At 45.9% G+C, this 27,778-nt stretch overlaps 1 protein-coding gene across 2 annotated transcripts in view; it reads left to right on the top strand.

Moving 5' to 3' along the window:
* Positions 1–23,127, top strand: part of LOC140429269 (uncharacterized) — a 123,474-nt gene extending 100,347 nt beyond the window's left edge. For both annotated transcript variants that reach the window (XM_072516050.1, XM_072516051.1), the window contains exon 15: positions 22,842–23,127. In XM_072516050.1, the coding sequence (XP_072372151.1) occupies positions 22,842–22,900 (59 nt within the window). In that variant the 3' untranslated portion in view covers positions 22,901–23,127. The remainder of the gene's footprint in view (positions 1–22,841) is intronic.
* Positions 23,128–27,778: the final 4,651 nt, after the last annotated feature.

Below are 27,778 nucleotides of genomic sequence, written 5' to 3'. Positions count from 1 at the left end.
ACTACCAACCTGACTTTCCCAGTCCACCTGCATATTGAAGTCCCCCATGATTATTGTGATATTGCCTTTTTTACATGCTTTCTCTATCTCCTGATTTATTTTCTGCCCCACATCCTTACTACTGCTAGGGGGCCTGTACATAACTCCAGTCAGGGTCTTTATACCTTTGCGATTCCTCAACTCTACCCACAGAGATTCTATGCCTTCTGATCCGATATCGCTCCTTGCTATCGATTTAACTTCATTCCTTACTCACAATACAACCCCACCCCCTTTGCCCATCTGCCTGTCCTGTCGATTGGACACATATCCTTGTATATTTAGATCCCAGCCCTGATCCCCATGCAACCATGTCTCTGTGATGTCCAAAACGTCGTACCGGCCAATTTCAATGTGCGCAACAAGCTCATTTACCTTGTGTCATGATATGCAGACACACACATAATGATATGCAGACAAGCAGCTAATGGACACAGAGAACAGGACATGATCAATAAGCAGGCAGGACACTCAGGGGTGGGATCTGACTATAAAAGACACGAGGCACTCGCACTCCGCCTCTTTCCACTGATGAACATCTAGAAAGTCAGTCAAGGATGTTGTTACAATCTCACACCTCCACCACGTGGCTAAGAGCTAGTCTGGTTCAGTCAGACCGAGTAATCACACTTAAGTTAGCAGAGAGTCGAACTCACAGAGAATTGTGCTAACTGATTGAACTAACTTCAAGGTCTGGGGTATCTTTCTGATCTAAGCTGCATCCAGTTGCAGCCAGTGTTAGACCAGTGTACCTAACACGACATGATACCAGGAGACTACTAATTTAAGGTGGCTTACCTCAGTCCGTTCCGTGACGACCAGCAAATGTATCCCGGCACCATTGAGAAGATTCAGGCTCCTCATCAGCTCAGGACTTCCGGCAATCTCAGTGCCAACTGGCGGACATTCAAGCAAAAGTTTCTGCTGTACATCGCAGCCTCAGACCTCGAGGGTTCGTCTGATGCAAGAGTTATCGCGCTTCTCCTCTGAACAGCGGGTGATCAAGCCATCAAACTCTTCAACGCGTTTAACTTCACGAAGGCCAGGACAAGACAAAGTTTCAGACCATCCTGGACAAGTTCGATAGTCACTGTGAAGTGGACACTAATGAAATCTTCGAGCGCTACATATTCAAACAACGTCTTCAAGGTGAAGATGAATCTTTCAGTGCCTTCTTAACTAGCCTCCGCCTGCTAGCGCTGTCCTGCAACTCTGGTGATATTGCTGACTCCATGATCAGAGACCAAATCGTGTTTGGAGTTCACTCTGATCCTCTGAGAGAGCAGCTCTTAAAAATCAAGCATATGACCCTGTCAGTCGTGATTGAAACATGTACAGTGAATGAGCACGGAACAAATCGGTATTCCCAATACAAATCGGCTGAAAATGAGAAACTTGCCTCCCACGAGGCAGTGAGTGTGCAGGCCATCTCCCGGATGCAGTGCCTCAGCATTGAAGACAGCGGCCATCTCGCACGCTTTTCCCGGAGCCCCACGCATGCGCGATGCGAACGGGATAACGAAGCAGCCGGCACCCACACTGCGCAGGTGCAGACGTCTGCCGACCGCACTGCGCATTTGTGACGACGTACACTGCGTCACAACGTCGATGCAGTGGCAACGCCGACTGTGGCAACGCCCACTTAAAGGGACACTGCCCTGCAAGAGGCACGTGATGTTTAAACAGCGGGATGCCTGGACACTATGCAGCCTTGTGCAGGTCTGCACCACCAGTCAGAGGCCAGCGCTCCCAATTCCGACGACGGCGCGTCCAGAATGTGGAACGACGATGACAGGATTCTGATCCTGGCAGTACAACGGATCTAGAGGACGAGTGCCTGAAGTCTGCCTACCAAGAGGGCATCATTACCACACGTGAACATGCCACACCTAACTCATCTCGCATTCAGTCCATCCTCGCTGTGGATTCGGAGGACGAATGGCGTGCGGTGATGCAGGTCAACCGCTGCTCCATCCAGTTCAAGCTGGACACAGGTGCTTCTGCCAACCTCCTCTCACAGGCAGACTTCAAACGCATCAAGAAGCCCCCCAAGGTCCTTCCAGCAGCCTGCCAGCTCCTGGACTATAATGGTAATGCCATCACGGCACTGGGGTCCTGCCATCTACTCGTCTCCAACTGGAGTACCCATGCACGGCTAAGGTTTGAAATTGTCAAGCCGGACAGGGCATCCCTACTAGGCGCGCATGCCTGCAAAAAGCTAACCCAGGTGCAGCGGGTTTATTCAATGACATCCTCCAACGTGGATCTTCAAGCTGGCATTGACGACATCCTCGCTCAGTATCCAGATGTGTTTGACGGGATGGGCACTTTGCCATATCGGTACAAGATCCTCCTGCGATCTGATGCCAAGCTAGTAGTCCATGCACCACGCTGGATCCCAGCTCCGCTGAAGGAGCGCCTGAAGGAACAGCTCAATGAGCTGCAGCAGCAGGGGATCATTTCCGGGGTAACCGAACCGACTGACTGGGTCAGCTCGATGGTGGTGGTTAAAAAAACCCTCTGGAGACCTGCGCATCTGCATTGATCCCAAGGATCTCAACCAGAATATAATGCGTGAACACTACCCCATACCGAAGCGGGAGGAAGTCACCAGTGAGATGACACATGCAAGGTTTTTCACAAAGTTAGATGCGTCACATGGATTCTGGCAAATCCAGCTGGATGAGTCCAGCAGAACGCTCTGCATCTTCAACACACCGTTTGGCAGGTACTGCTATAACCGTATGCCGTTCGGCATCGTCTCGGCATCGGAGATATTTCATCGTATCATGGAGCAGATGATGGAGGGCATCGAAGGGGTTCGTGTGTACGTGGACGACGTCATCATATAGTCCACGACCCCTGAGGAGCATGTTTCCTGTCACCAGCAGGTATTCCGCCGTGTCAACGCCAATGGCCTGAAGCTGAACAGGTCCAAATGTTTCTTTGGCATGTCGACACTCAAGTTCCTAGGTGACCAGATCTTTCAGCAGGGCGTGTGCCCCGACACAGACAAGGTCAAGGCCATCGCAGCCATGAAGGTCCCAGAAGACAAGAAGGCAGTATTGCGCTTCCTGGCCATGGTTAATTTTCTGGGCAAGTTCATCCCAAACATGGCCTCACACACCACGTCCCTACGAAACCTAGTGAAGAAGTCCACTGCCTTTGAGTGGAAGGCGGCCCATCAGGCAGAGTGTTTGGAGCTGAAAGCCAAGCTCACCACTGCACCCATATTGGCATTTTTCGATCCAGACAGGGAAACAAAAATCTCGACAGATGCGAGCCAGGATGGCATCGGTGCGGTCCTGCTGCAACGCGATGACACTTCATCCTGGGCACCGGTTGCCTACGCATCAAGGGCAATGACGCCCACCGAACAAAGGTGTGCACAAATTGAGAAGGAATGCCTGGGCCTTCTCACTGGCATTCTCAAGTTTCACGACTATGTCTACGGCCTGCCGACATTTACAGTCGAGACGGATCACAGACTCCTGGTCCACATTATCCACAAGGACCTTAATGACATGACGCCTCGGTTGCAGTGCGTCCACTTCAAACTTAGAAGGTACGACTTTCACCTGGTCTACACGCCTGGCAAGGAGCTCATCATTGCCGATACACTGTCCTGCTCCATCACCGTGCCTAGTGAACCACTGAACGTCATCCGGCAAATTGAGTCACAGGTTGAGTCACAGGTGTGGCTGTGTGCTAGCACCCTCCCGGCATCTGATGAGAAGGTGATTCGTATCCGTGATGAGACAGCCCTCTTGTAGCAACACCTAGCCAATGGCTGGCAAAAAGGGCAGTGCCCTCAATTTTTCAATGTAAAGGACGACCTGACGGTGGTTGATGGTATCCTCCTCAAACTGGACCGGATTGTAATTCCACACAGTCTCCAGAGCTTGGTGCTCCGTCAAATCCATGAGGGCCACCTGGGTGTGGAAAAGTGCAGACGCAGAGCCAGGCAGCCTTTCTACTGGTCCGGGATCAACCAGGTCATCGCGAACATGGTCCTTAACTGTGCGACCTGTCAACGCTTCCAGCCAGCGCAGAGTAAGGAGACACTTCAGCAGCATGAAATCGAATCCTCTCCATGGTCCAAGATTGGCATCGACCTCTTTCATGCAAATGGTCGTGATTACGTGTTAATCATTGATTATTTTTCCAATTACCCTGAAGTCGTGAAGCTCTCAGACCTCACATCTCGGATCGTAATCAAGGCCTGTAAGGAGACGTTCTCCAGGCATGGTATCGCACTCACTGTCATGAGTGACAATGGCCCGTGCTTCAGCAGCCATGAATGGTCTCTGTTTGCCCAGTCGTATCAGTTCAAACACGTCATTTCCAGCCCACACTATCCGCAGTCAAAAGGAAAAGTTGAGAAAGGGGTGCACATAGTGAAGCAGCTCATCGGCAAGGCCGTGGATTCTGCATCTGACATTCACCTTGCGCTGCTTGCGTACAGGGCGACCCCACTGTCCACTGGCATGTCGCAAGCTCAACTGCTGATGAACAGGGACCTGTGAACGACACTTCCAGCCATACACATGCCCAACCTGGATCACCTCCCGGTGCTGTAGAAGGTGCAGCAACTCCGAGACCGGCATAAACAGAGCTACCATGCACATGCCACCGATTTGCCTGTGTTATCCCCGTCAGACACTGTTCGGGTCAAGATCCCTGATGGAGGCTGGTCAGCTCCAGCTGTCGTTGTTCGACAGGCTGCCCCCTGCTCGTATATTGTGTGTCTGGCTGATGGTTCTGTTGTGCGACGAAACAGACGGGCACTGCGCAAAGTTGCCCGCCCGCAACCAAATTTTTCTCCGTTTCCTTCTGTTGTTTTGCTACCTCCTGGTACCTCGACTCACAAGGCCACCAGTCAGGCTTCCATCCCGCCCATCAAGGCGCTGTCGTCCCCACCACCACCTCTCCAGTGGTCGACCAGGATCAGACGCAAGCCACAGAGACTGGACTTATGAGCATTTGTTCTGTTTGCTATGTTCTGTGTTCTCACATTAGACAGCTGTTTTCACATGTCCATATGTTCACATCCGCTGCATGTATATATGTTAATATTGGCCTATTCTTGTAAATACGTTACAATATGTCATCCAAACATAAAAAAAGGGGAGATGTCATGATATGCAGACACACACATAATGATAGACAGAGAAGCAGCTAACGGACACAGAGAACAGGACATGACCAATAAGCAGGCAGGACACTCAGGGGTGGGATCTGACTATAAAAGACACGAGGCAATCACACTCCGCCTCTTTTCACTGATGAACATCTAGAGAGTCAGTCAAGGGTGTTGTTACAATCTCACACCTCCACCATGTGGCTAAGAGCTAGTCTGGTTCAGTCAGACAGCGTAACCACACTTAAGTTAGCAGAGAGTCGAACTCACAGAGAACTGTGCTAACTGTGCTATTAGTTCAATAAACCTGATTGAACTAACTTCAAGGTCTGGAGTATCTTTCTGATCTAAGCTGCATCCAGTTGCAGCCAGTGTTAGACCAGTGTACCTAACACGACACCTTGTTCCGTATACTGCGCGCATTAAGGTACAATACCCTCAGTCCTGCATTGACCACCTCCCTTCTCACACTTGTCACCTTTTTTGCTCTGCCTGAGGGTGATGTTCTATTATTTTTGTTCTCTATTTCCCCTTCAGTTATGACACCTTCTAATCTAACACTCTGGTTCCCACCCCGCTGCCATTCTAGTTTAAACCCTCCCGAGTGACTCTAGCAAAACTCCCAGCCAGGATATTGGTGCCCCTCGAGTTTAGATGCAACCCTTCCTTCTTGTACAATTCCCACCTGCCCCGGAAGAGATCTCAATGGTCCAGAAATCTGAAACCCTCCCTCCTACACCACTGGTTTAGCCATGTGTTTAGCTGCACTATCCTCCTATTTCTAGCCTCAGTGGCATGTGGCACAGAGAGTAATCCTGAGATTACCAGCCTGGAAGTCCTACTTTTTAGCTTACTGCCTAACTACCTGAGCTCCTTCTGCAGGACCTCATCACTCTTCCTGCCTATGTCATTAGTACCTATGTGTACTACGACCTCTGGCTGTTCACCCTCCCTCTTCAGGATCTCCTGTGTTCGTTCAGAGACATCCTGGGCCCTGGCACCAGGGAGGCAACACATCATCCTGGAATCTCTTTCACTTCAACAGAAGCGCCTATCTGTGCCCCCTTACTATGGAGTCCCTTATAACTATTGCTCTCCTGCACTTTGCCCTCCCCTGCTGAGAAACAGAGCCAATTGTGGTGCCACTGTCAGGACTATTTCTACTCCTTTTCTGCTGAGAAATGTCAATTCCAATTAAAGCACAGAAGTTATCAAACAAGCCATGGGCTGGAGATTGAACCTGGGATCTTCCTGGTCTGTATGACTTAATTCTGTGCTGAGTATCGAATACAGAAGGAGGCCTTTGGTCAGTTGTGTCACTGACAGTGCAAACTTTTCAGTTGGAGCTATTTATTCTCATCTCAAATACGGTTAAAAATTCTCCTTTAAGTTAGTTTAAATGATGTACTTCAGTGGTAAGAAACTCAATGGGCGAGATTTTCTGGCCTCCCTCTGGCGTGTTTTTTGGCAGCCCGCCATTGGCTGGTGCGGGATCTTTCGTCCCGCCATTATCAATGGGAATCGGGGGAACTCTCCGCTGGTTGGGGTCATACCTGACACAAAGGAAGATGGTTGTGCTGGTTGGAGGTCAATCATCTCAACTCTAGGACATCACTGCAGGAGTTCCTCAGGGTAGTGTCCTAGGCCCAACCATCTTCAGCTACTTCATCAGTCACCTCCCTTCCAACATAAGGTCAGAAGTGGGGATGTTTGCGGATGACTGCACAATGTTCAGCACCATTCGTGACTCCTCAGATAATGAAGCAGTCCATGTCCAAATGCAGCAATATCCAGGCCTGGGCTGACAAGTGGCAAGTTACATTCACACCACAAAGGTGCCGGGCAATGACCATCTCCGACAAGAGATGGTCTCCCATCGCCCCTTGATATCTAATGACAGCACGGTAGCACAAGTGGATAACACTGTGGCTTCACAGCGCCAGGGTCACAGGTTTGATTCCCCGCTGGGTCACTGTCTGTGCGGAGTCTGCATGTTCTCCCCGTGTCTGCGTGGGTTTCCTCCGGGTGCTTCAGTGTCCTCCCACAGTCCAAAGATGTGCAGGTTAGGTGGATTGGCCATGATAAATTGCCCTTAGTGACAAAAAAGGTTAGGAGGGGTTATTGGGTATAGGGGATAGGGCTTAAGTGGGCAGACTCGATGGGCCGAATGGCCTCCTTCTGCACTGTATGTTCTATGTTCTATTACCATCACTGAATCCCCCACAGTCAACATCCTGGGGGTTACCATTGATCAGAAACTGAACTGGACTAGTCATATTAATACTGTGGCTACCAGGGCAGGTCAAAGGCTAGGAATCCTATGGTGAATAACGCACCTCCTGGCCCCCCAAAGCATGTCCACCATCTACAAGGCACAAGTCAGGAATGTAATGGAATACTCTGCACTTGCCTGGATGAATGCAGCTCCAACACTCAAGAAGCTCAACACCATCCAGGATAAAGCAGCCCACTTAATTCCTCCCCCTTCCACAAACATTCAAACCCTCCACCTCCGCTAAACAGTGACAGCCGTGTATACCATCTACAAGATCCACTGCAGCATCTCACCAAGACTCCTTAGACAGCACCTTCCAAACTCACGACCTCTACCATCTGGAAGGACAAGAGCAGCAGATACCTGGGAACCTCACCACCTGGAGGTTTCCCTCCAAGTCACTCACCATCCTGACTTGGAAATATATCGCCGCTCCTTCGCTGTTGCTGGGTCAAAATCCTGGTACCCCCTCCCTAACAGCACTATGGGTGTACCTACACCTCAACGACTGCAGCGGTTCAAGAAGGCAATTCACCACCACCTTCTGAAGGGCAACTAGGTATGGGCAATGAATTCTGGCCTAACCACCGACGCGTACATCCCATGAATGAATAAAAAAACATTTTTTAAATCAAGAGGTGTTCCCATTGATTCAACGCCACACTGCAGGAAACCTGCTGCAGGAGTGTTCCATTGGCTGGACCAGAAGATCCCACCGGAGTCAAGAGCTGGAAGATCTCGCCCTCGCCTGTTCTAATAACCCGCTGCGCGAGGAAGAAGATTGTTCCACCTTGTTGGCTGTTCTAATGCTGACCCTGAGGTCCATGCTATTTACCAATTGTGCCATACCTTGGTACCAGAAAAATTGTTTTAACATCATTTTGAATTAACAATGAACTGGTATTGGTGAAACTATCAATGGTAACTTTACAAGTGAATTAATATAATACCAAAACATTTACATCTCATCATAAAGAATGTTAACTCTGCTTCCATGGTGAACTATTTTTGTTATTTGTGCAATATTTAACGCAGTCATTGATAGTTGTGAGCCTTGACTAGCACTCCTTGTTCTGTAGATTATAATTTTCCATAGCTTTGCAATTAATGTTTACATTCCAGTTTTTGGTGTGATCTTCGATGCCCATGTATGATAAGAATGTATTGTGGATAAACATAGTCATGGTAAGTGTTATCGTCATGGGCTGACTAACACCACCCTTAAAATTCATACTAGTTCCTAATTTGATTGTATTTTGAAGGGGATTGTGAGGGTTGTTTAGTTCTTGTCGCGCATGTTGAATCACTGTTGAATCACAGTATAATTCCAGTTCATTTGTGAAAGTTAGCACTCAATCGTTTCCCCTACTCGGTGATACCTGTCAAGATAGGCAGGTAAAACTGAATGATCAACCAAGTGAGTTCTAACCTGTTTAGAATAGCATGGTGAAGACCTGGAAATGGGTTGCCTGCCGTGGTGGGAGGGGCATCAGGTCAAAAACACGCTCTGGAAAATCTGTGAGGAATACGAAAGGAAGTATAATTAGTGACAATGTCAAATGCTGTAAATACAGAGGTGGGTCAGTACACGTTTAAGCAAAGACAGTCTATAATATTTTGAGTACTGTGTGTGCTATCTGAAGAAGACCCTCGAATGCAGAGAATCAGATATATCAATCACAGAAGGATGGGTTCAATGACGTTCAAACTGATGAGAAAACTCCTGATCGCAAAGCTGATTAACGACTGAGTTAAAGGACAAAATAATATACACGTGGTTAGGAAAATGACAAAAACACGAGAGGCTCAAACAAGTCTTGAAAGTATGTAAATTGAGAAAATGAAAAATGGGTAAGACTAGTGCCCTATTTCTGAGATTAGCATACCAGATGCATGGTGTAATTTTCTGAAGTCAATCACAAGCTCTATAAACACACATTAATCATAACACTGGCAACAGTAGATAAAATACAAAGCAAATAATTACACATTTCAGAACAATGGTGGTGTTTCTCTGCAACTTCTCCAGGTGGTAATAATAATGGAAACAAAAAGAAAGGCACGCATTTATATAGCACCTATAATGACCATCGGACATTTCAAAACATTTACAGCCAATGAAGTGCTTTTCTGAAATGTGGTCACTGTTGTAATGTCGGAAATGAAGCAGCCAATTTGGACACATCAAGTTCCTCCAAACAGAACTAATCTGTTTTTGTGATGTTGATTGAAGGATAAATAGTGGCCAGGATAACACCATGAAATCTTTTATATCCACTGAGGGCTAACCAGGCCTCAGTTTAGCATCTCATCCAAAAGAAACACCTTCAACAGTGCAGCACTCCCTCAGCACTGAACTCATTACAGCCTTAATTTTTGTTCTCAACTCCTGGAGATGAATTTGAACCCACAACCTTTTGACTCAGCGTCATAGTCATAGAGTTTTACAGCACAGATAGAGACTCTTTGGCTCATTGTGTCTGCGCATTTCATGTGCTCATCTAAATGGTTCTTAAATGTGGTGAGGGTTCATGCCTCTACCACTCTTCCAGGCAGTGAGTTCCAGATTCTAACCACTCTCTGGGTGAAAAGGTTTTACCTCAAATCCCCGCTAAATCTCCTGCGTATTACCTTAAAACTATGCCCCCGGTTATTGACCCCCCACACTAAGGGGAAAAGTTTCTTCCTATCTACCCTATGTCCCTCATAATTTTGTACACCTCAATCAGGTGCCCCTCAGCCTTATCTGGTCTAAGGCAAATAACCTCAGCCTAAACAGCCTCTCCTCATAGCTGAAATGCTCCAACCCAGGCAACATCCTGGTGAATCTCCTCTACGTCCTTTCTACTGCAATCCACATCCTTCCTTTTTCTAAATAAATTTAGAGTAGCCAATTATTTTTTTCCAATTAAGGGGCAATTTAGCTTGGCCAATCTACCTAACCTGCACATCTTTGGGTTGTGGGGGTGAAACCCACGCAGACACGGGGAGTATATGCAAACTCCTCATGGACAGTGACCCAGAGATGGGATTCGAACCCGAGTCCTCAGCGCCGCAGTCCCAATGCTAACCACTGCGCCACGTGCACCCTTGCAATCACATCCTTCATATAGTGTGGCAACCAGAGCAGCTGTGGTCGAAGGAGTGACTAATGCAGCTCTATTATAACCTCCTCGCACTTATATTCTATGCCTTGTCTAATAAAGGCAAGTATCCCATACGGCTTCATAACCACCTTATCTACCTGTCCTGCTGCCTTCAGGGATCTTTGGACACGCACTCCAAGGTGCCTCTGGTCCTCTATACTTCCTGGTGTCCTACCGCTCATTGTGTATTCCTTTGCCTTGTTAGTCCTCCCAAAATACATCACCTCACACTTTTCAGGGTTAAATTCCATTTGCCACTGTTCTGCCCGTCTGACCAGCCCGTCTATATCACCCTGTAATCTAAGGCATTCGTCCTAGCTATTTACCACACCACCAATCTTCGTGTCATTTGTGAACTAACTGATCATACCTCCACATTCATGTCTAGACCATTAATATACACTACAATCAGCAAGGGACCCAGCACCGATTCCTGCAGAACCCCACTGGACACAGGATCCCAGTCACAAAAACAACCTCCAACCATCACCCTCTGCCTCCTGCCACTAAAGCTATTTTGGATCCAATTTGTCAAATTGCCCAGGATCCCATGGGTGTTTACCTTCCTGACCAGTGTCCCATGCGGAACCTTGTCAAAAGCCTTACTGAAGTCCATGTACACTACATCAATTGCACTCCCCCCATCTACACACCTAGTCACTTTATTGAAAGATTCAGTCAAATTTATTAGACATAATCTCCCCCTGAAAAAGCCATGCTGACAATCCTGATTAATCCTTGCCTCTCTATGTGGAGATTAATTCTGAATGTTTCCAATAATTTCCCTACCACTGACGTTAGACTTACTGGCCTGTTTACCCTACTTCCCTTCTTGAAAAATGGTATCACATTAGCTGTGCTTCAGTCCTCTTGCTCCTCACGTGGCCAGGGATGATTTGAAAATTAGCATCAGAGCCCCTGCAATCTCCTCTCTTGCCTCACACTGCAGCCTCATCTCATACATCTCATCTGAGGCTGGGGATTTATCCACTTTTAATCCTGCTAAATGTTCTTACAACCTCCCTCTCAATGCTAATCTGTTCAATTATATCACAGTCCCCCTCCTTCCCTGCTTTCTGAACCTACATTGTCTTTCTCCATAGCGAACACAGATGCAAACCTACCTCTTTCAGCTCCACACACAGGTTGTCATTTTGGTCCCTAATGGGCCGTACTCTTTCCCTGGTTACCCTCTTGCCTTAATATTCTTATAAAATACCTTGGGTTTTCCTTTATTTTGCCTACCAATGTTTTTTCATGTCCCCCTTCACTCTCCTAATTTCTTCTTTAAGCACCCCCCCCCTGTACTTTCTACTCTTGGGTATCCACTCTTTTGGGCCCCCTGTATCTGCTATAAGCCTCCCTTTTTCCCCCCCCCGTATCCAATCCTGTGTACCCCCTCGCATCCAGGGTTCTCTGGACATTTTGGTCCCACCTTTTACCTTCACGGGATCAAGCTGGCCCTGTACACTCTCTTACCTTTTTGAATGACTCCCACTGCTCTGATGTGGATTTTCCGACAAGTAGCTGCACCCAGTCCACTTTGGCCAGATGAAAGCAAATTACTGCTGATCCTGGAATCTGAAACAAAAACAGAAAATACTGGACAATCTCAGCAGGCCTACCAGCATCTGTGGAGAGAGAAGGGAGCTAATTTTTCGATGACTCTTTCGCAAAGCTTGGCCAGATCCTATTATATTACGTGCTACCCATTTCACCACTGCTGAAATCAATAGCTAGGTTTAAATAAGGTTATTTTTATTGCCCTAGCAAGTGGTTAAATGTGATCTTTCACCACTGTCTCTTTTCACATCTATTGGTATATTAGTTTCATATGTCAGTCTCTCTAAGCGCGTATTGTACCTATAAAATGACAAATGCAGGGAGGAGGTACTTAAAGATATTGCAAGTGACTGCAAGGGTGGGACCAAAATGTCCAGAGAACCCTGGATGCAAGGGGGTACACAGGATTGGATACGGGGGAAAAAGGGAGGCTTATGGCGGATACAGGGGGCCCAAAAGAGTGGATACCCTGGAATAGAAAGTGAAGGGGGATGCTTAAAGAAGAAATTAGGAGAGTGAAAGGGGACATGAAAAAACATTGGTGGGCAAAATAAAGGAAAAACCCAAGATTTTTTATAAGACTATTAAGGCAAAAGGGTAACCAGGGAAAGAGTAGGGCCCATTAGGGACCAAAAGGGGATGGTTTAGCACAGTGGGCTAAACAGCTAGCTTATAATGCAGATTAAGGCCAGCAGAGCGAGTTCAATTCCCGTACCGGCCTCCCCGAACAGGCGCCGGAATGTGGCGACTAGGGGCTTTTCACAGTAACTTCATTGAAGCCTACTTGTGACAATAAGCGATTATTATTATGATTGCTTTGAAAGAGTTTCTCATTGGCTATAAAGTGCTTTGGGACATCCTGAGGGTGTGAAAACGGCTATTTAAATGCTATATAGCCCTATTATTGTAGACACTGATAGAATGGTGAGCTGATGGCATCTTATATGTATCATGTTTTTAGATCAATTATACTAATCATCAAGCAAGTAGTAACTGGAGCAGTGGTTAGCGACAAAGTCACATGCCGGTACTAAATAAGTACACAATTTAATTTTCCAAAAGGTGAAGGAACAAATTTGACACCTTATGAGCTTATGATCAATAGTGCTTACTGTTGAACTTCCGGAGATGGGGAGGTACTGAGAAGTCGCACATCAGCTGGCTCTCCTTCTAAGAACCCGAAAATAAGCTTTCACCCAAAATAGCCTGCCAATACAAGGGAAAAATATCCCCGCACCTGAACTAGCATCAACGCGAAAGGAGATGCCGACAACAGCCACACCAGAGGCCTTGTAGAAATAAGAAGTGGAAAAAGCCAGGAGAAGCAAATGGCTGAGCTGGCAAACGGACGAGGCATCGAAACTTGGGCTTCGGCAAAGTGAGAAGGACTGACCCTCGGCAGGGGGTGACTGGAGGATGTTTCTCTCAAGGGAAATGAGAGAACACAGAGGAGACAAAAAACGAAATCCAGGCTGCTGTCAGGGTGGCGATCGCGGAAACTCTGGCGACCTTGCAGTTGACCCTAGACAAGAGGCGGAGAGGCGATTAGAAGCCGAGGAAAGAACCGTAAAGGAGCCAGAAAAGACCTCAACAGACCAGAGCAATCGATCGTCCCCTGGGAAAGGAAATATCAAGGTTGGTTGTGACACAGGGGAGTCTGAATGGAAAGATTGAGGATCAGGAAAACTGATCTGGGCGCCAGAACCTACAGATTATGGGCCTGCCGGAGGGGATCAAAGGCAGGAACCCCACAGAATATATGGCTCAAATGCTGGCAATCTGACGGGAAGGAATAGCTTCCCCAACCCACCAGAAGTAGAGAGAGCCCACCGATCGCAACGTCCAAAATCCAAAGCTGGGGAACAGCCGAGGGTGATAATCGTTAAATTGCACCGGTACCAAGACCGGGAAAAGATTCTGGGCAAGGCAAACAAAACAATGTAACTGGGAAGGTCACCGGATCAGGATCTACCAAGACATTGGGGTTGACCTGGCCAAGCGCCGGGCAGAGTTCAAGAGGGTGAAAGCTGCCCTGTACAAGAGCAGTGTAAAGCTTGGGATGCTGTACCCGGCCAAACTCTGGGTCACATTCCAAGGCAGGGGACACTTCTTCACAGCCCCTGCAGACGCAGACAAATATGTCCTGGAGGACGGGCTGGAGGAATGGCAGCAAGCTCAGCGATGACAAGATCATGCGAAGAGACTTTATTTATTTACTAAATCAATTAACCAACTCGATGTACACTTTGCGCGGGACTACCACTGCCTCATTGAGGATGGGAGGTGAAACAGAGGAAGGGAAGAACAAGGGCAGCAGAGTTCAGGAAAGGGTGAAGAGAACGGCAGGTAGGGAGTTCAGAGAGTGGGCGACGGGTGGATACATAACCGACCCTGGGAGTGGGTGCACCACACTAGCGGGGAAGGTACCACCGAGAAGCGTGAAGGAAAGAGAGGCTGTGGTGTATCTCCCGCAAGGGATAGAGCGCCTAGCGAGGGGGGGGGGTGTAAGCATCAGCAACAGGCGGACAACTAGGGGAATAAACAGAGGGAAGGGAACATTGGGGGGGGGGAGAAAGACCATAGGGGGAACATAGAAAGAGATAGCAAGGGCACTAGGTTGGCTGCAACAGGCCACATGTGGCGACTTGGAACACAAAGGCACCGTAAGCCACCACTGTGGGGTTTCCCTTTTGTTCATGGACCCTCCAGAGTGCAGGGGCGCGTCCACCAGGTAAGTATGGTTGATCCCGCAGGAAGGGGAGACAAAAAACCCATGTTAGGATAGTCACCTGGAATGTCAGGGGACTTAACGGCCCAGTGAAAAGATCCAGAGTCTTCGCCCACCTGAAAAGTATGAAAGCTGACATTGTCTTCCTCTGAGGGATAAGGACTGATTGCGGGTAAGGAAGGGCTGGGTGGGACAGACCTACCATTCCTGTTCTGGGAAGAGGGCCAGGGAGTAGCTATACTGTTAAATAAGAGGACGATGTTTACTGCGGCGATGACGGCTATGAACCCAGGGGGACGGTATGTCATGGTCAGTAGTGTCCTGGTCAACGTCTACACGCCCAGCTGGGACGTCACGGTGTTTAGGGGGAGGGGGTGACTTTAACTGTGTACAGGGCGGACAGACAGGTCAAATCCCAAAACAGGAAAGATCTCCAATATGGCGAAAGAACTCGGCATATTCATGGAGCAGATGGGGGTGGTGGACACAAGGCGGTTCACCCACCCAGGGGAGAAATTCTCCTTCTCGCAGGTACACAATGTATATACACGGATTGACTTCTTTGTAGTGGGGAAATCGGTCCTTCCCAGGGCTAGTAAGCGTGGAATATTCCGCGATCGTAATCTCAGATCACGCTCCACCTTATTTGGATGTGAGATTGGGGACGGGTCATACCCAACGCCCCCCCATTGAGGTTGGGCATGGCCCTCTTGGCCGATAAGACTTTCCGCGAGAAAATATCACAGGCCACAGACCAGTATATTACTAATAACCAGAATGGTTATTACGGGTGAAATTATTGCTTACAAAGCACGAAGAGATAGGGAAGAGAGGGTGACTAGGCAACAGCTAGTCGACTCCATACTGGAAGTAGACCGGCAATACTCCGAGGCTTCGACCGTACAGCTCCTGGCAGAGAGGAAGAAGCGACAAATGAACTTTGACCTGCTTTCCACTCCGTCAGGCACGGGGACCCTGTACGAGCACGGAGCCAAGGTCAGCCTTCTGCTGGCTCACCAGCTGAGAATGCAGGCAGCCATGAGGGAAATAGCTCCGATTAGAGATGGCAAAGGCAAACTAGTAGCAAAGCCAGAAAAGGTCAACAAGGCATTTGAGACCTTCCACCCGGGGCTGTACACCTCCGAGCCCCCAGCAGGGGACTTGGGGATGAAACAGTTCCTCGATGGACTGGACATGCCAGTTGTGGGGGAGGACAGAAAACAGGGGCTGCAAGCACCACTAGAACTGGGAGAAGTCATGGAGAGCATCAACTATGTGCAAGCGGGTAAGGTGCCGAGACCGGATGGTTGCTGGTGGACTTCCTCAAAACATTCACGACGGCACTGGCCCCACTCTTGCAGGAGATGTTCACATACCACTAGCGAGGGGCACCCTGCAACCAATGCTAGCACAAGCCTCAATCTCGCCGATACCCAAGAAAGACCCGATTGAATGCGGGCCCTACAGACACATCGTGCTGCTCAATGTAGACGTGAAAATACTGGCCAAGATCATAGTCAGGAGACTGGAGGACTCCGCGCCAGAGGTGGTAGCAGGAGAACAAACGGGCTTTGTCAAGGGTAGATCACGTGATCATGACCCCATCCGGAGAGAGAAAACTTGAGGTGATCATCTCCCTGGACACAGAAAAGGCCTTTGACAGAGTCGAATGGAACTATCTCAGAGGTACTGGAGCGGTTCAGGCTTGGAACAGGGTTCACCACTGAGGCGAAATTCATGTACAACGCTCCCACGGCGAGTGTACGGACAAATACCACCAGCTCCAAGTACTTCCAGCTGCACAGAGGCACAAGGCAGGGATGCCCGTCACCCCTGCTGCAGTTCGCCCTAGCGATCGAACCACTAGCGATCACGCTCAGGGCGGCAATGAATTGGAAGGGGATCTGGGGAGGAGGCAGAGAGCACAGAATCTCGCTCTATGCGGATGACCTGCTCTCTACATCTCAGACCCACAAAGCAGCATGGAAGGAATCATGGCGCTCTTGAGAGAGTTTGGAGCCTTCTCGGGCTACAAACTCAACTTGGGGAAAGTGAGATCTTCCCGGTGGATCCACAAGGGGGAGAGGCAGAGCTGGAGGGACTGCCATTTGAACAAGTCTGACACAAATTCCACTACCTGGGGATCCAAATCGCCCATCACTGGAGAGGGATCCACAAATGGAACCTGACAAATATGTTGGAGGAAGTAAAAAGGGATCTGCAGAGGCGGGACTCAAGTCCAACTAGGCTCAGCAGATAACAAAATACACAGCGTCACGCCAACCAAACAGGAACAAGACACAGGAGCTGAAGAGGGAAGGAGGCATGCCAGATGACTAGAAATGGGAGGGGGCCATCTTTCAGCGATCAGAAAGAAAAGGGAGGAATCAAAGGTGGGGGGACCTGGCTGGAAGTAATCACCTACTGGAGAATGCAAAACAAGAATCTGCAACCGATGTAAAGAACAAGACAACAGATGTGAATATATATTTTCTTTTTTTTCTTGTTCTTTTCTGTTGCTTTCAATGTATGCTTACAAAGGCTTTTGTTTTGTAGAACATAAAAACCCCTTAATAAAAACATTTAAAAGAAAGTGGACTGTTTCTATTTTTTACGATTTATTCTTGAGATGAGAACAATGCTGCCAAAGCCTAACTTTTGTTGCTAATTCCTAGTTGCTGTGAGGTGGCTGTTCTTTTGGAACTGGCACAGTCCCTGTGGTTGATGGTACAGATTGAATATCCTTTAGCCAAAACCCTTGGGGCCGATTGCAGTTCAGTCTTTAGGTATTTTCAGTTTAATAGGGTGCGGCCCTGACCTACTTGTGTCACAACAGCCTAAGCTTAGGCTAGCTACAGTCTACAAATACTAGGTTGATTCTCCATTTGCCAGCTCTCATACTCTATTGCTTACCTGTTAACACATATTACAATTGTCTCTTTTTTGAGCACCCAATTATTTTTTCCCCAATTAAGGTGCAGTTTTAGTGTGGCCAATCCACCTAACCAGCACATTTGTTTTAGGGTTGTGGGGGTGAAACCCACGCAGACATGGGGAGACTGTGCAAACTCCCCACAGAACCCAGGTCCACAGTGCCGTAGGCAGCAGTGCTAACCACTGCATCACCATGCCCCCCCATACACTTATTACAATTGTAATGTAATATTAGATTGCTTTAGTAACATACAAAATTAGTTGTTCACAGAAACATTTGGTTTTTGGTGTGTTTGGTTTTTGGATGTATGAATAACAGATATTCGGCCGTATCACCACGATGAAAGGAGGTGATATTGAATCTAGTGGCAGGGCTCCAAACACACTAACTGCTGTCTCCTGGATAGTATCAGGTTTCTCAAATGCTGTTGTGGCTGCATCCATCCAGGTGAATGGCAAGTTAGCCATCACACTGAAAGTGGGAGAAGCATTTGCAGAGTACCCAGCCTCTGTCCCGTCTTTGGCAGTCATGTTAATAATAACATTGGTCCAATTAAGCTCTGGTCTGATGAACTATGAACAGAGTTAAAAACTGTAGAATTGCCAGCAAACCTCTGACCTTATGTTTTGTGGAAATGCCAAGATATTGAATATCAGCGAGCTTTCCAAGTTGTACGGGCTATTAAGCATCTGCATTTCATATTAACATTAGAATACCTCTCACCTACCCCATAGAGTCTGCAGGAGCGCCACATCCTGGTGTAATTGCCAGGGTTGCTGACCAAAGATTTTCAGAGCCATTATCGAAAGCTTTTATTTAAATAGTGTCTCGAACATAATGAAACATCTCACGACGCCTAACACGAGCATTACAAAACAAACGAACATTACTCCTCTCTGACCAAAAGCTTGGTTAAAGAGGAGTGTCTTAAGGAGGAAAGTGAGGTAAAAAAGGGGAGAGTGTAGAGCTGGTATTCCAGAGCTTGGGACCTAGACAACAGAAGGCTTAGGTACCAATGATAAGCAATTGAAACTGAAGCTGCAGAAGAAGTCAGAATTGGAGGAGAGGAGATTACAGAGATAGGGAGGGACGAGGCCAGGGAGGGATTTTAAAACTTGGCTGAGAATTTTAAAATCACAACATTTGATGTAGGTCAGTGAGCAGCGGGGTCGTAGGGGATTGGGATCTCCTGCGAGTTAAAACATGGGCGGCAATGATCATTTAACTGGAGCTAGAAAATAACATGGTTACTGGCAATAGCAATGTTATTACATGTCTCTTTGGTGGGGCAACAGTAAAATGTGCCTATTCTTAGCTGCATTAGGCAGATCTAACATCAACTAATTTAAGATTTTGTTTTGCATAATGAGTAATGTTGCACACAAACACACCCCAAAAGATAAAGTACTCCAAAAGAAGCACAGTGCACTGATCCATCGCACATCATTTACATTGTGTGTTCTCCTTCTTTCAAGTTAAAGGTGTCCTCACATTAGTGGAAGTAGCAGCCTCCCTAAGCGTTGGGTCAGATGTGTTGACAGGGATTTTATGTTTTGCTGCCTGGGTTGATAAAGCTTGTAGATGCCAGTGCAGGCTGAATAAATGATGCATAGAACTGTTGCTTGGTTGTCAGCCTATAGGGTATCTATCAGACGCTGTGCCAAAATGTGACACATTTGATTATGCAATTTACATTGCAGTGTTTGAATAGAAAATATACTTTCCTAAATTAAATCTATTAAATACAGCATTTCTGTAGCACTCCTCACATGCAGAGGCATATCTTAGATTTGTCTGCAGGATTGTGAATTCTGAGCAAGAGGTGAGAAAAATTGAAGAGAATGGTTTTTGAAAGTAGGCAGGGAGCAGGCACAGTGCTGGTGGAGTTCCAGGACAGAAAGTGTGCAAGGTTGTAGAGCCAGTGAAGGTCAATAAGTCGTTTATTGTCCATTTATTCAAAGGACCAGTGGAATGTGTATCCTGTGAAATATGGGATGTCATAGACAAACAACTGAAGGCAGTGTCACCGGCTGCAAAACCTTGAATTCAACTTTGGGTTTTAGAACTCGAGAATGGGTTACACCTCAGCAGGACTGGAACTGACATCCTCGCAGAGAGATTTGCTACTGCTGGTGGGAGGGTTTAAACAAGATTGGCAGGGGGAGGGAGCTCAGATTGAAGGGAAGCAAAACAGATAACCGGAGTAGAAAACTAGTAAGCAAAATTAGAATGCAGCTGAAGCAAAGGCACGCATCAAATAGGATCAGAATGCGCAATAATGTTAAAAATAAAAAAGTAAGGGCACTATCAGAATGCATGCAGTATTTGTAATGAGGTAGATGAATTGGGGATACAAAGAGGTAAATGAGTATAATCTAGCTGCCAGTCCAGAGATAGTACAGGATGATTGAGACTCGGAACTGAATATTTGAGGATATTCATCATTTAGAAAGGATAGGCAAAAGGAAAAGGAGATGGGGTAACATTTAATATGGGATAGGATCAATATATTGAGTGGATCTTAAACAAAGTATCAAGATTTGGAATCAATTTAATAATAATAATCTTTTCTTGTCACAAAGTATGAAGTTACTGTGAAAAGCCTCTACATTCCGGCGCCTGTTCGGGTAAGCTGGTATGGGAATTGAACCCGCGCTGCTGTCCTTGTTCTGCATTACAAACCAGCTGACTTGCCCACTGAGCTAAACCAGCCCATGGGTAGAGCAATTTGGGTAGAGCTAAGAGACAGCAAACATTGGTGGAAGTTGTTAATAAGACACCTAACTGTATTGGCAATGTTGGGCACAGTATAAATCAAGAAATTGGAACTGCATGTAACGTGGGTAGTACAGTATTATTGGGGTTCTTCAATTTACATTTAGACTGGGTAAACCCAAGTAGCACTAATATGGAGGAGGATGAAATCCTGGTGTGTACACGAGTTGGGTTCCTGCAACAGTACATTGAAGAACTAAGGATCGGGCTGTTTTAGATTTAATATAATGAGAAAGTGCTAATTAATAACCTTGCTGTGAAGGAGCCTTTAGGAAATAGTGAACATAATGTGATAGAATGAAAGTGATATTGTTAATTCGGTCTTAAATTTGAACAAATAAAACAATGAAGATTTGAAGGGCAATTTGGCTACAGTGGACTATGAAAATGAATATTGTATAAAGAGATGGTGTGATATCAGTAATGTGTTGGCTGTTTTGAAGGATAATCCTAGGATCTCTGCTGGTGATCTGATTGATGATGTTAAGAGGAAGACCAAGGTAGCAGTGGATATACCACCTTAATTCAACATCTGCTTGGTGTAATTTTTCATTCACATGGGCTGCAACTTTCTGGACACCCTGTTGACAATGGTGGGACTAGAAGATCCTGCTGCCGGACAATGGCCTCCACCCCCACCAAATACATGGAAGGTTGCACTGTAAATCGCTCGCATGCATTTTTTTGCTTTGATAAACAATATTTTAACTGCTGTTCAAGAAATGTAGACTGTCTGACAGTCATATTTTCACTTCAAGTTCAAGAAATACTTTAGCTGGGTAACTGTCCACCAGGAACAGTTCCAATCTGACCCATTCGCATTTATGTTGAGGAGCAGTTGAGGACTCTGGGTCTGCATTCAAGTTTAGAAGGATATAGAATCATAGAATTTACAGTGCAGGAGGCCATTCGGCCCATCGAGTCTGCACTTGGAAAGAGCACCCCACCTAAGCCCACACCCCCACTCTATCCCTTAACCCCAGCTAACTTTTATGGACACTAAGGGCAATTTAGCATAGCCAATCCACTTAACCTGCACGTCTTTGGACTGTGGGAGGCAATCGGAGCACCCCTTGGAAACCCACGCAGACACGGGGAGAACGTGCAGACTCCGCCCAGACAGTGACCCAAGCCGGGAATCGAACCTGGGGCCCTGGAGCTGTGAAGCAATTGTGCTAACCACTGCGATACCATGCTCTTGGTTGGGGGGGGGGGGGGGGGGCTGATCTTACTGAAACTTCCAGGATACTGAGAGACCTGGATAGGGTGAACATGGAGAGGATGTTTCCCCGAGTAGGAAAAACTAGAACCCAAGGGCACAGCCTCAGACTGAAGGGACGATCCTTTAAATTGTGATGATGAGGAAGTTTTTCAGCAAGAGGCTTGGATTTGGGTTGATTGTCACGTGTACCGAGGTACAGTGAAAAGTATTGTGTACAGTCCAAACAGGTCGTTCCATACATGAAAAACATAGGACATACGATAGATACACAATGTAAATACGTAGACATTGGGTGATGCATACAGCGTGTAGTGCTACTCAGTAGAGTAGGGTGGTGACTCTGTGGAACTCATTGCCATAGAAGGCTGTGGAGGTCAAATCAGTGTTTTTAAGACAGAGATAGCTTGGCTCTTGATTAATAAGGGGATATGGGGTTATGGGGAGCAGCCAGGAGAATGGGGATGAGAAATGTATCGGCCATGATTGAATGACGATGCAGACTCGATGGGCTGAATGGCCTAATTCTACTCCCATGTTTTATGGTCTATGATTTATAGGAACAATAAATCCCAGTGCACTCACTGGCAAACCTGGCTTTGACTTTGAAGTCTTGTGCACAAACTGAACTTTAACTTCCTACCAAGGGAGGTTTAAAAAAGTAAAATACCATACACTTGAGCTCATTGCACTGTGGAAAATATTTCTCTCTCACATCTCAATGTGTACACAAAACAATTTCAGTCTACACTCCCTCTCATTACAAATGCTAAATTACCTACTGGAGTCCAGCCAATATATATTATACTGGTCTTACAACTGCAGTTAACTCCATTTTCCAGATGTGTTCATTTTTTGTTACAGGTATAGTTACATGGATTTTGCCAGTATACATACCAATACCATTTTATAAACAAATTCTGCTTGGAGTAGGAGTAAATAGATTAGAATGCGCTGCAGTAGAATGGAAAATTGTGTAGGATCATTAATTAGAATAAAAATGTCTTTTGTCTGATTACAGAAAAGATCAGAAGAGAAATTAATGGCGTACAATCTCAACAGAAATGCAGGATTTCCTAAGCTTGCGTTGCTTAATTTGGAGCTGATGAGGCATTCTGTTGCTCAGGTGAACTGCAAGGAAACAAACAGGGATGCTTTGCAAGAAGCTGGTGTTAGAAGGCCATTCTTGTCCTACTCCCAACAAAGAATAACATGTCGACTGTTTACTGTAATTACAAAGGATGTTGTCATTTCTGTGAACCTTGAAACATTTTTTGTACATGCTTTTATAAATCCTCCAAAAATCACTACCTGGTGCTGCTGCAATGAAATATAGAAGAGAAAATGGAGCCCTGTTTGAAATAGTGGAGGCAAAGCCTCTGAGCATCAAGTTACCCATTTTGGTGCAATGGGAGAACTAGTAGTATCTTTATGGCTGAATTAGACAGGTTCGAATGACCTCATGCCCTAAACTCCCCACTTCAATTTCCTTCTTTAAGATCCTCCTTAAGATTGACCCCTTTGACCCAAGTTCCATGTAGTGGTATCAAATTTTGTTTAACACAATGTGCCTTGGGACATTTTACTGCATTGAATCCATCTATGAATACATTTTGTAGTGGAAAAAGCTGTTTCCCCGTTACGAATCAAAGAAAGGAAAAGTCCATATTAGTAATGTTCGTCTTGAAAAGGAGTTTGGGAAACTATCGGTAAGGCAAAATACTTATTCCAAATGCAAGTTGAGTATATAAATGTGGATACAAGCAAATTACTGCAGATGCTGAAATCTGAAACAAAAACAGAAAATACCGGACAATCTCAGCAGGTCTGACAGCATCTGGAGAAAGGAGCTAACGTTTAGAGTCTGGATGGATTTGTTTGTCACGTGCACCAAGGTACAGTGAAAAGTATTTTTCTGCAAGCAGCTCAACAGATCATTAAGTACATGAAAAGAAAAGAAATACATAATAAGGTACACAATGTAACTACATAAACACCAGCATCAGGTGAAGCATACAGGAGTGTAGTGTTCATCAGGTCGTTTAGGAATCTGGTAACAGCAGGGAAGAAGCTGTTTTTGAGTCTGTTCGTGCGTGTTCTCAGACTTTGGTATTGCCTGCCCGATGGAAGAAGTTGAAAGAGTGAGTAAGCCATGTTCCCCAGGCAGCTGGAGGTGTAGATAAGAGTCAATGGATAAGTGGCAGGTCCGTGTGATGAACTGAGCTGTGTTCACGATGGACTCGGTCAAATGAATGTGGGGCATGATAACAACTGAAAATTAGTGCCCACTAGTAAGTTACATTTGGTAATACGTGAAGAATTATAAAGTTAGACATTAGATGTTTTCGCTATCAGCTCCTTTTTATTTCCTCCATTAATGAGCTTTCTATCAAATAAAACAGTCACTAGACTAGTAATCCAGAGGCCCAGGCTACTGCTCTCAAGGATGTTGGTCCAAATCCCACCATGGCAACTGGTGTACTTTAAATTCAATTAATTAACAAGTTCAATTAATCTGGACTTGAACGAGCTAGTCAGAGTAGGAATGTCAGGATAGATAGGATGAATGCATGGCTCGAGAGATGGTGCAAGAGGGAAGGATTCAAATTCCTGGGGCATTGGAACCGGTTTGGGGGAGGTGGAACCAGTACAAACCGAATGGTCTGCACCTGGACTGGACTGGAACCAATGTCCTGGGGGTGGGGGGGGGGGGTTAAACTAATGTGGCAGGGGGATGGGAACTGATGCAGGAAGTCGGAGGGAAGTAAAAGCAGTAAGGGGGGGAAAGTGTAAGGCAGAGAAGCCATAGTCAAAAATCAAAAGGGGCCACAGTAACTGAGGAGAGCTTAGTGAATAGGCCCAGTAATATTAAAAGGAATAAAACAGGAAGCAAAATCATAAATGGAAAGCGAAGCAGGTTATTACATGAAGATATGGGTTCAACGATAAGGAAAATTCGGAGAAAATTTAAAAGGAAAAATAACTTAGGAGAGATTACTGATAGAGGTGTTAAGATTCAAAACAGAGATATAAAAGCCAACATAAGGGTACTTTACCTGAATGCTCATAGTATTCGGAATAAGGTAAATGAGTTGATGACGCAAATCATCATGAATGACTATGATTTAGTGGCCATTACTGAAACAAGGTTAAAGGATGGCCACGACTGGGAGTTGAATATCCGAGGGTATCAAACTATTCGGAAGGACAGAGTGAATGGTAAGGGAGGTGGTGTAGCTCTTATTTAAGGATGACATCTGGGCAGTAGTGAGGGTGAGGGATTGAACTAAAGAAAAGAGCTGGGATGACCAGTTAGAATAGTGCATTATGGACATTAATTCGGGTTGCAGGGAGTGAACAGGGAGATTGGGTGAAGCATGGAGAGAGGGGGATGGGTAGCTATTAGGACCAGTTCTTTGCACAAAGGATACTGCAAAGGATTCTGGGAGAAAGAGGCCCAAGGGGAGGAATGTGTAATGGGCCTATCAGGATCAGTGGTTATGGAGGTCAGGTTGCATAGCCAGGTCAAGGAATGTGGGAAAAGGACTTATAAGGATCTTGTATTTGTCACCGTTACCTTATTTGGTCATGTGTGAAACTTGATTCTATGTTCATGTGTATAAGATGTTATGTGCTTTGTTTACACTCACTTGCTCTGGGGATCTCAGGAACAGTGTTGGTCCTGCTGCTATCAGAGTGGGTCTGGCTTGCAAGCTATTTGAAATAAAATAAAACAATATCTACAAATCTGAACTCAGCCTTTTGATTGAGACCAGACTGGACAGAAAGAACTCAATTTCACCATTTGGTGGCCAGCGGTGGGATTTCTCGGATGAATTCCCGACTATACGCGAAATCAGAATTAAACTAGCCTTGGACGGAGAGAGGGGAAATGGGCCCACAGTGTGAGTAGATTATAAAGGACCACGTCGGTTTTCCCCTGCCTCATAGTCCAAAGTGGGTTTGGTCACTCGCCTCTGGTTGGGTAAGATCGTTCGACGAAATCAAAGGTCAGTCTGGCGGATTAGAAAACTTAAATTTCAGTCGATTTAGGTACGGCTGAGGTTCAATTCCGTGCATGTGAAGACCACTGAGGGAATGTTCTGGAGACAATTCAATGCCGTACAATTAGAATTGACTAAAGTTGGATTTTGTTAGGGGGAGATATGTCTTATGAGTGAAAAAATTGGGAGATGAATGGCCACTAGGGGGAACCAAAGACTTGGAAATGATTAGGAAATGAAAATCGCTTATTGTCACGAGTAGGCTTCAATGAAGTTACTGTGAAAAGCCCCGAGTCGCCACATTCAGGCGCCTGTTCGGGAGGCTGGCACGGGAATCGAACTGTGCTGCTGGCCTGCCTTGGAAGCCAGCGATTTAGCCTAGTGTGCTAAACCAGCCCCTAAATTTCAGGATTGTAATGATTTGAATTGCTTTCGGTTGAATGGAGATCTCGGTGGATGAATGAGTGTGTGTGTTTCATAAGAAGTTGTGAACTTCCTCTAGTATACCTAGTTTTTAAACTGTTGTGTTTTGCAAAACGAAGTTGCACATCAATTAGGAGGTATACACGGCAGTTAAAGTGAGATTTAAAACAGGGTAAGTATTTGAAAGTTCTTTAGAAAATCAGTAATAATGATTAACATTGTGGAAGTTATTTCGAACACAATTATCAGTAAGTAAACAAAAAGCAAAATCAAAATGTATAAATTGGGATTTGTAAATGATTAGTTGAACTCAGCATAGTCTTGGTTGTTTAAAAAAAAAGGGAAAGAGTACAAAGGAATTTAAAATTGAAATGCGAAGACCAGGCATTCGGTGTGGGCGGGGAGCATGGGCTCCTTTTTAGAGGCAGCCGTGATGTACCTATATTTAAAGAAATTTTTGTTCTGTGCTCCAAAATTTGTAGAGAGTTCAGTATTTTCTCTGTAAACTCACTACACATCAAATTTAAGATTCGGGGATTTTTCATATAGCAAAGATTATGAATTTTTAACTTTATTTTAAGATTACACACGGGGAAAGGAAGATCCCAGTAGAAAGGAAGAAGGCCATTTTAGAGATGCCCAAACCCCAAACACTAAGAGGGGCATTGTGGCAGTAAGGGGCTAGAAACACGGGGACCAATGAGACCAGTATTAAGAGGGAGTCGGTGGAAGTGATATGGCACAGCTCCACTGGGTCCTAGTGCCCGCTGAGTTGCAAGAAAGTCACTGGCAGAAGAAATGGAGTTTAGAATGTTAACTACATTACAGATGGAGCTTTAGGGAATAAAGATATGGGACCGGAGCTTAGATTAGGAGTATTACTTGCAGTATCAGGAAATGAGAATCTGATGGCAGGGAAAGATTAATAAAAATAGATGCAGAAATAAAAAATTAAGATATTAAAACCAATTGATAATGTAAAGGAAATAAGGAAAGCAAACCTAGCAATAGAAAGAATGACACAGGGTTAATCAGCACACAATTCCAACACACACTCCAGGGAGACCGATACAGGCCGTAAAAGCAATAGCCCTTGACCCGAGGTGCCAAATGCGAGCCTGGAGATAATGATCAAAGGGTTAGAACAGCAGGGAAAAGACAGCATTTACCTTTGGCACTAAACATTACGTATACTGTAAATTGCCACAAGGATATGTTAATTCCCCAAATCACTTTCAGGCTTTAGTATATGAGCTGATTAAAGATGATTTGTCTTTAATATATAAAAATACAGCACAGAACAGGCCCTTCGGCCCATGATGTTGTGCCGAACCTTTGTCCTAGATTAATCATAGATTATCATTGAATTTACAGTGCAGAAGGAGGCCATTCGGCCCATTGAGTCTGCACCTGCTCTTGGAAAGAGCACCCTACCCATAGTCAACACCCCCACCCAACACTAAGGGCAATTTTGGACACTAAGGGCAATTTATCATGGCCAATCCACCTAACCTGCACATCTTTGGACTGT

The sequence above is a fragment of the Scyliorhinus torazame genome, chromosome 9, assembly GCF_047496885.1.
Source record: "Scyliorhinus torazame isolate Kashiwa2021f chromosome 9, sScyTor2.1, whole genome shotgun sequence".
Taxonomy (NCBI): domain Eukaryota; kingdom Metazoa; phylum Chordata; class Chondrichthyes; order Carcharhiniformes; family Scyliorhinidae; genus Scyliorhinus; species Scyliorhinus torazame.
Note: the sequence above shows the minus strand (reverse complement) of the source record. Positions and strands in the feature narration are given on the sequence as shown.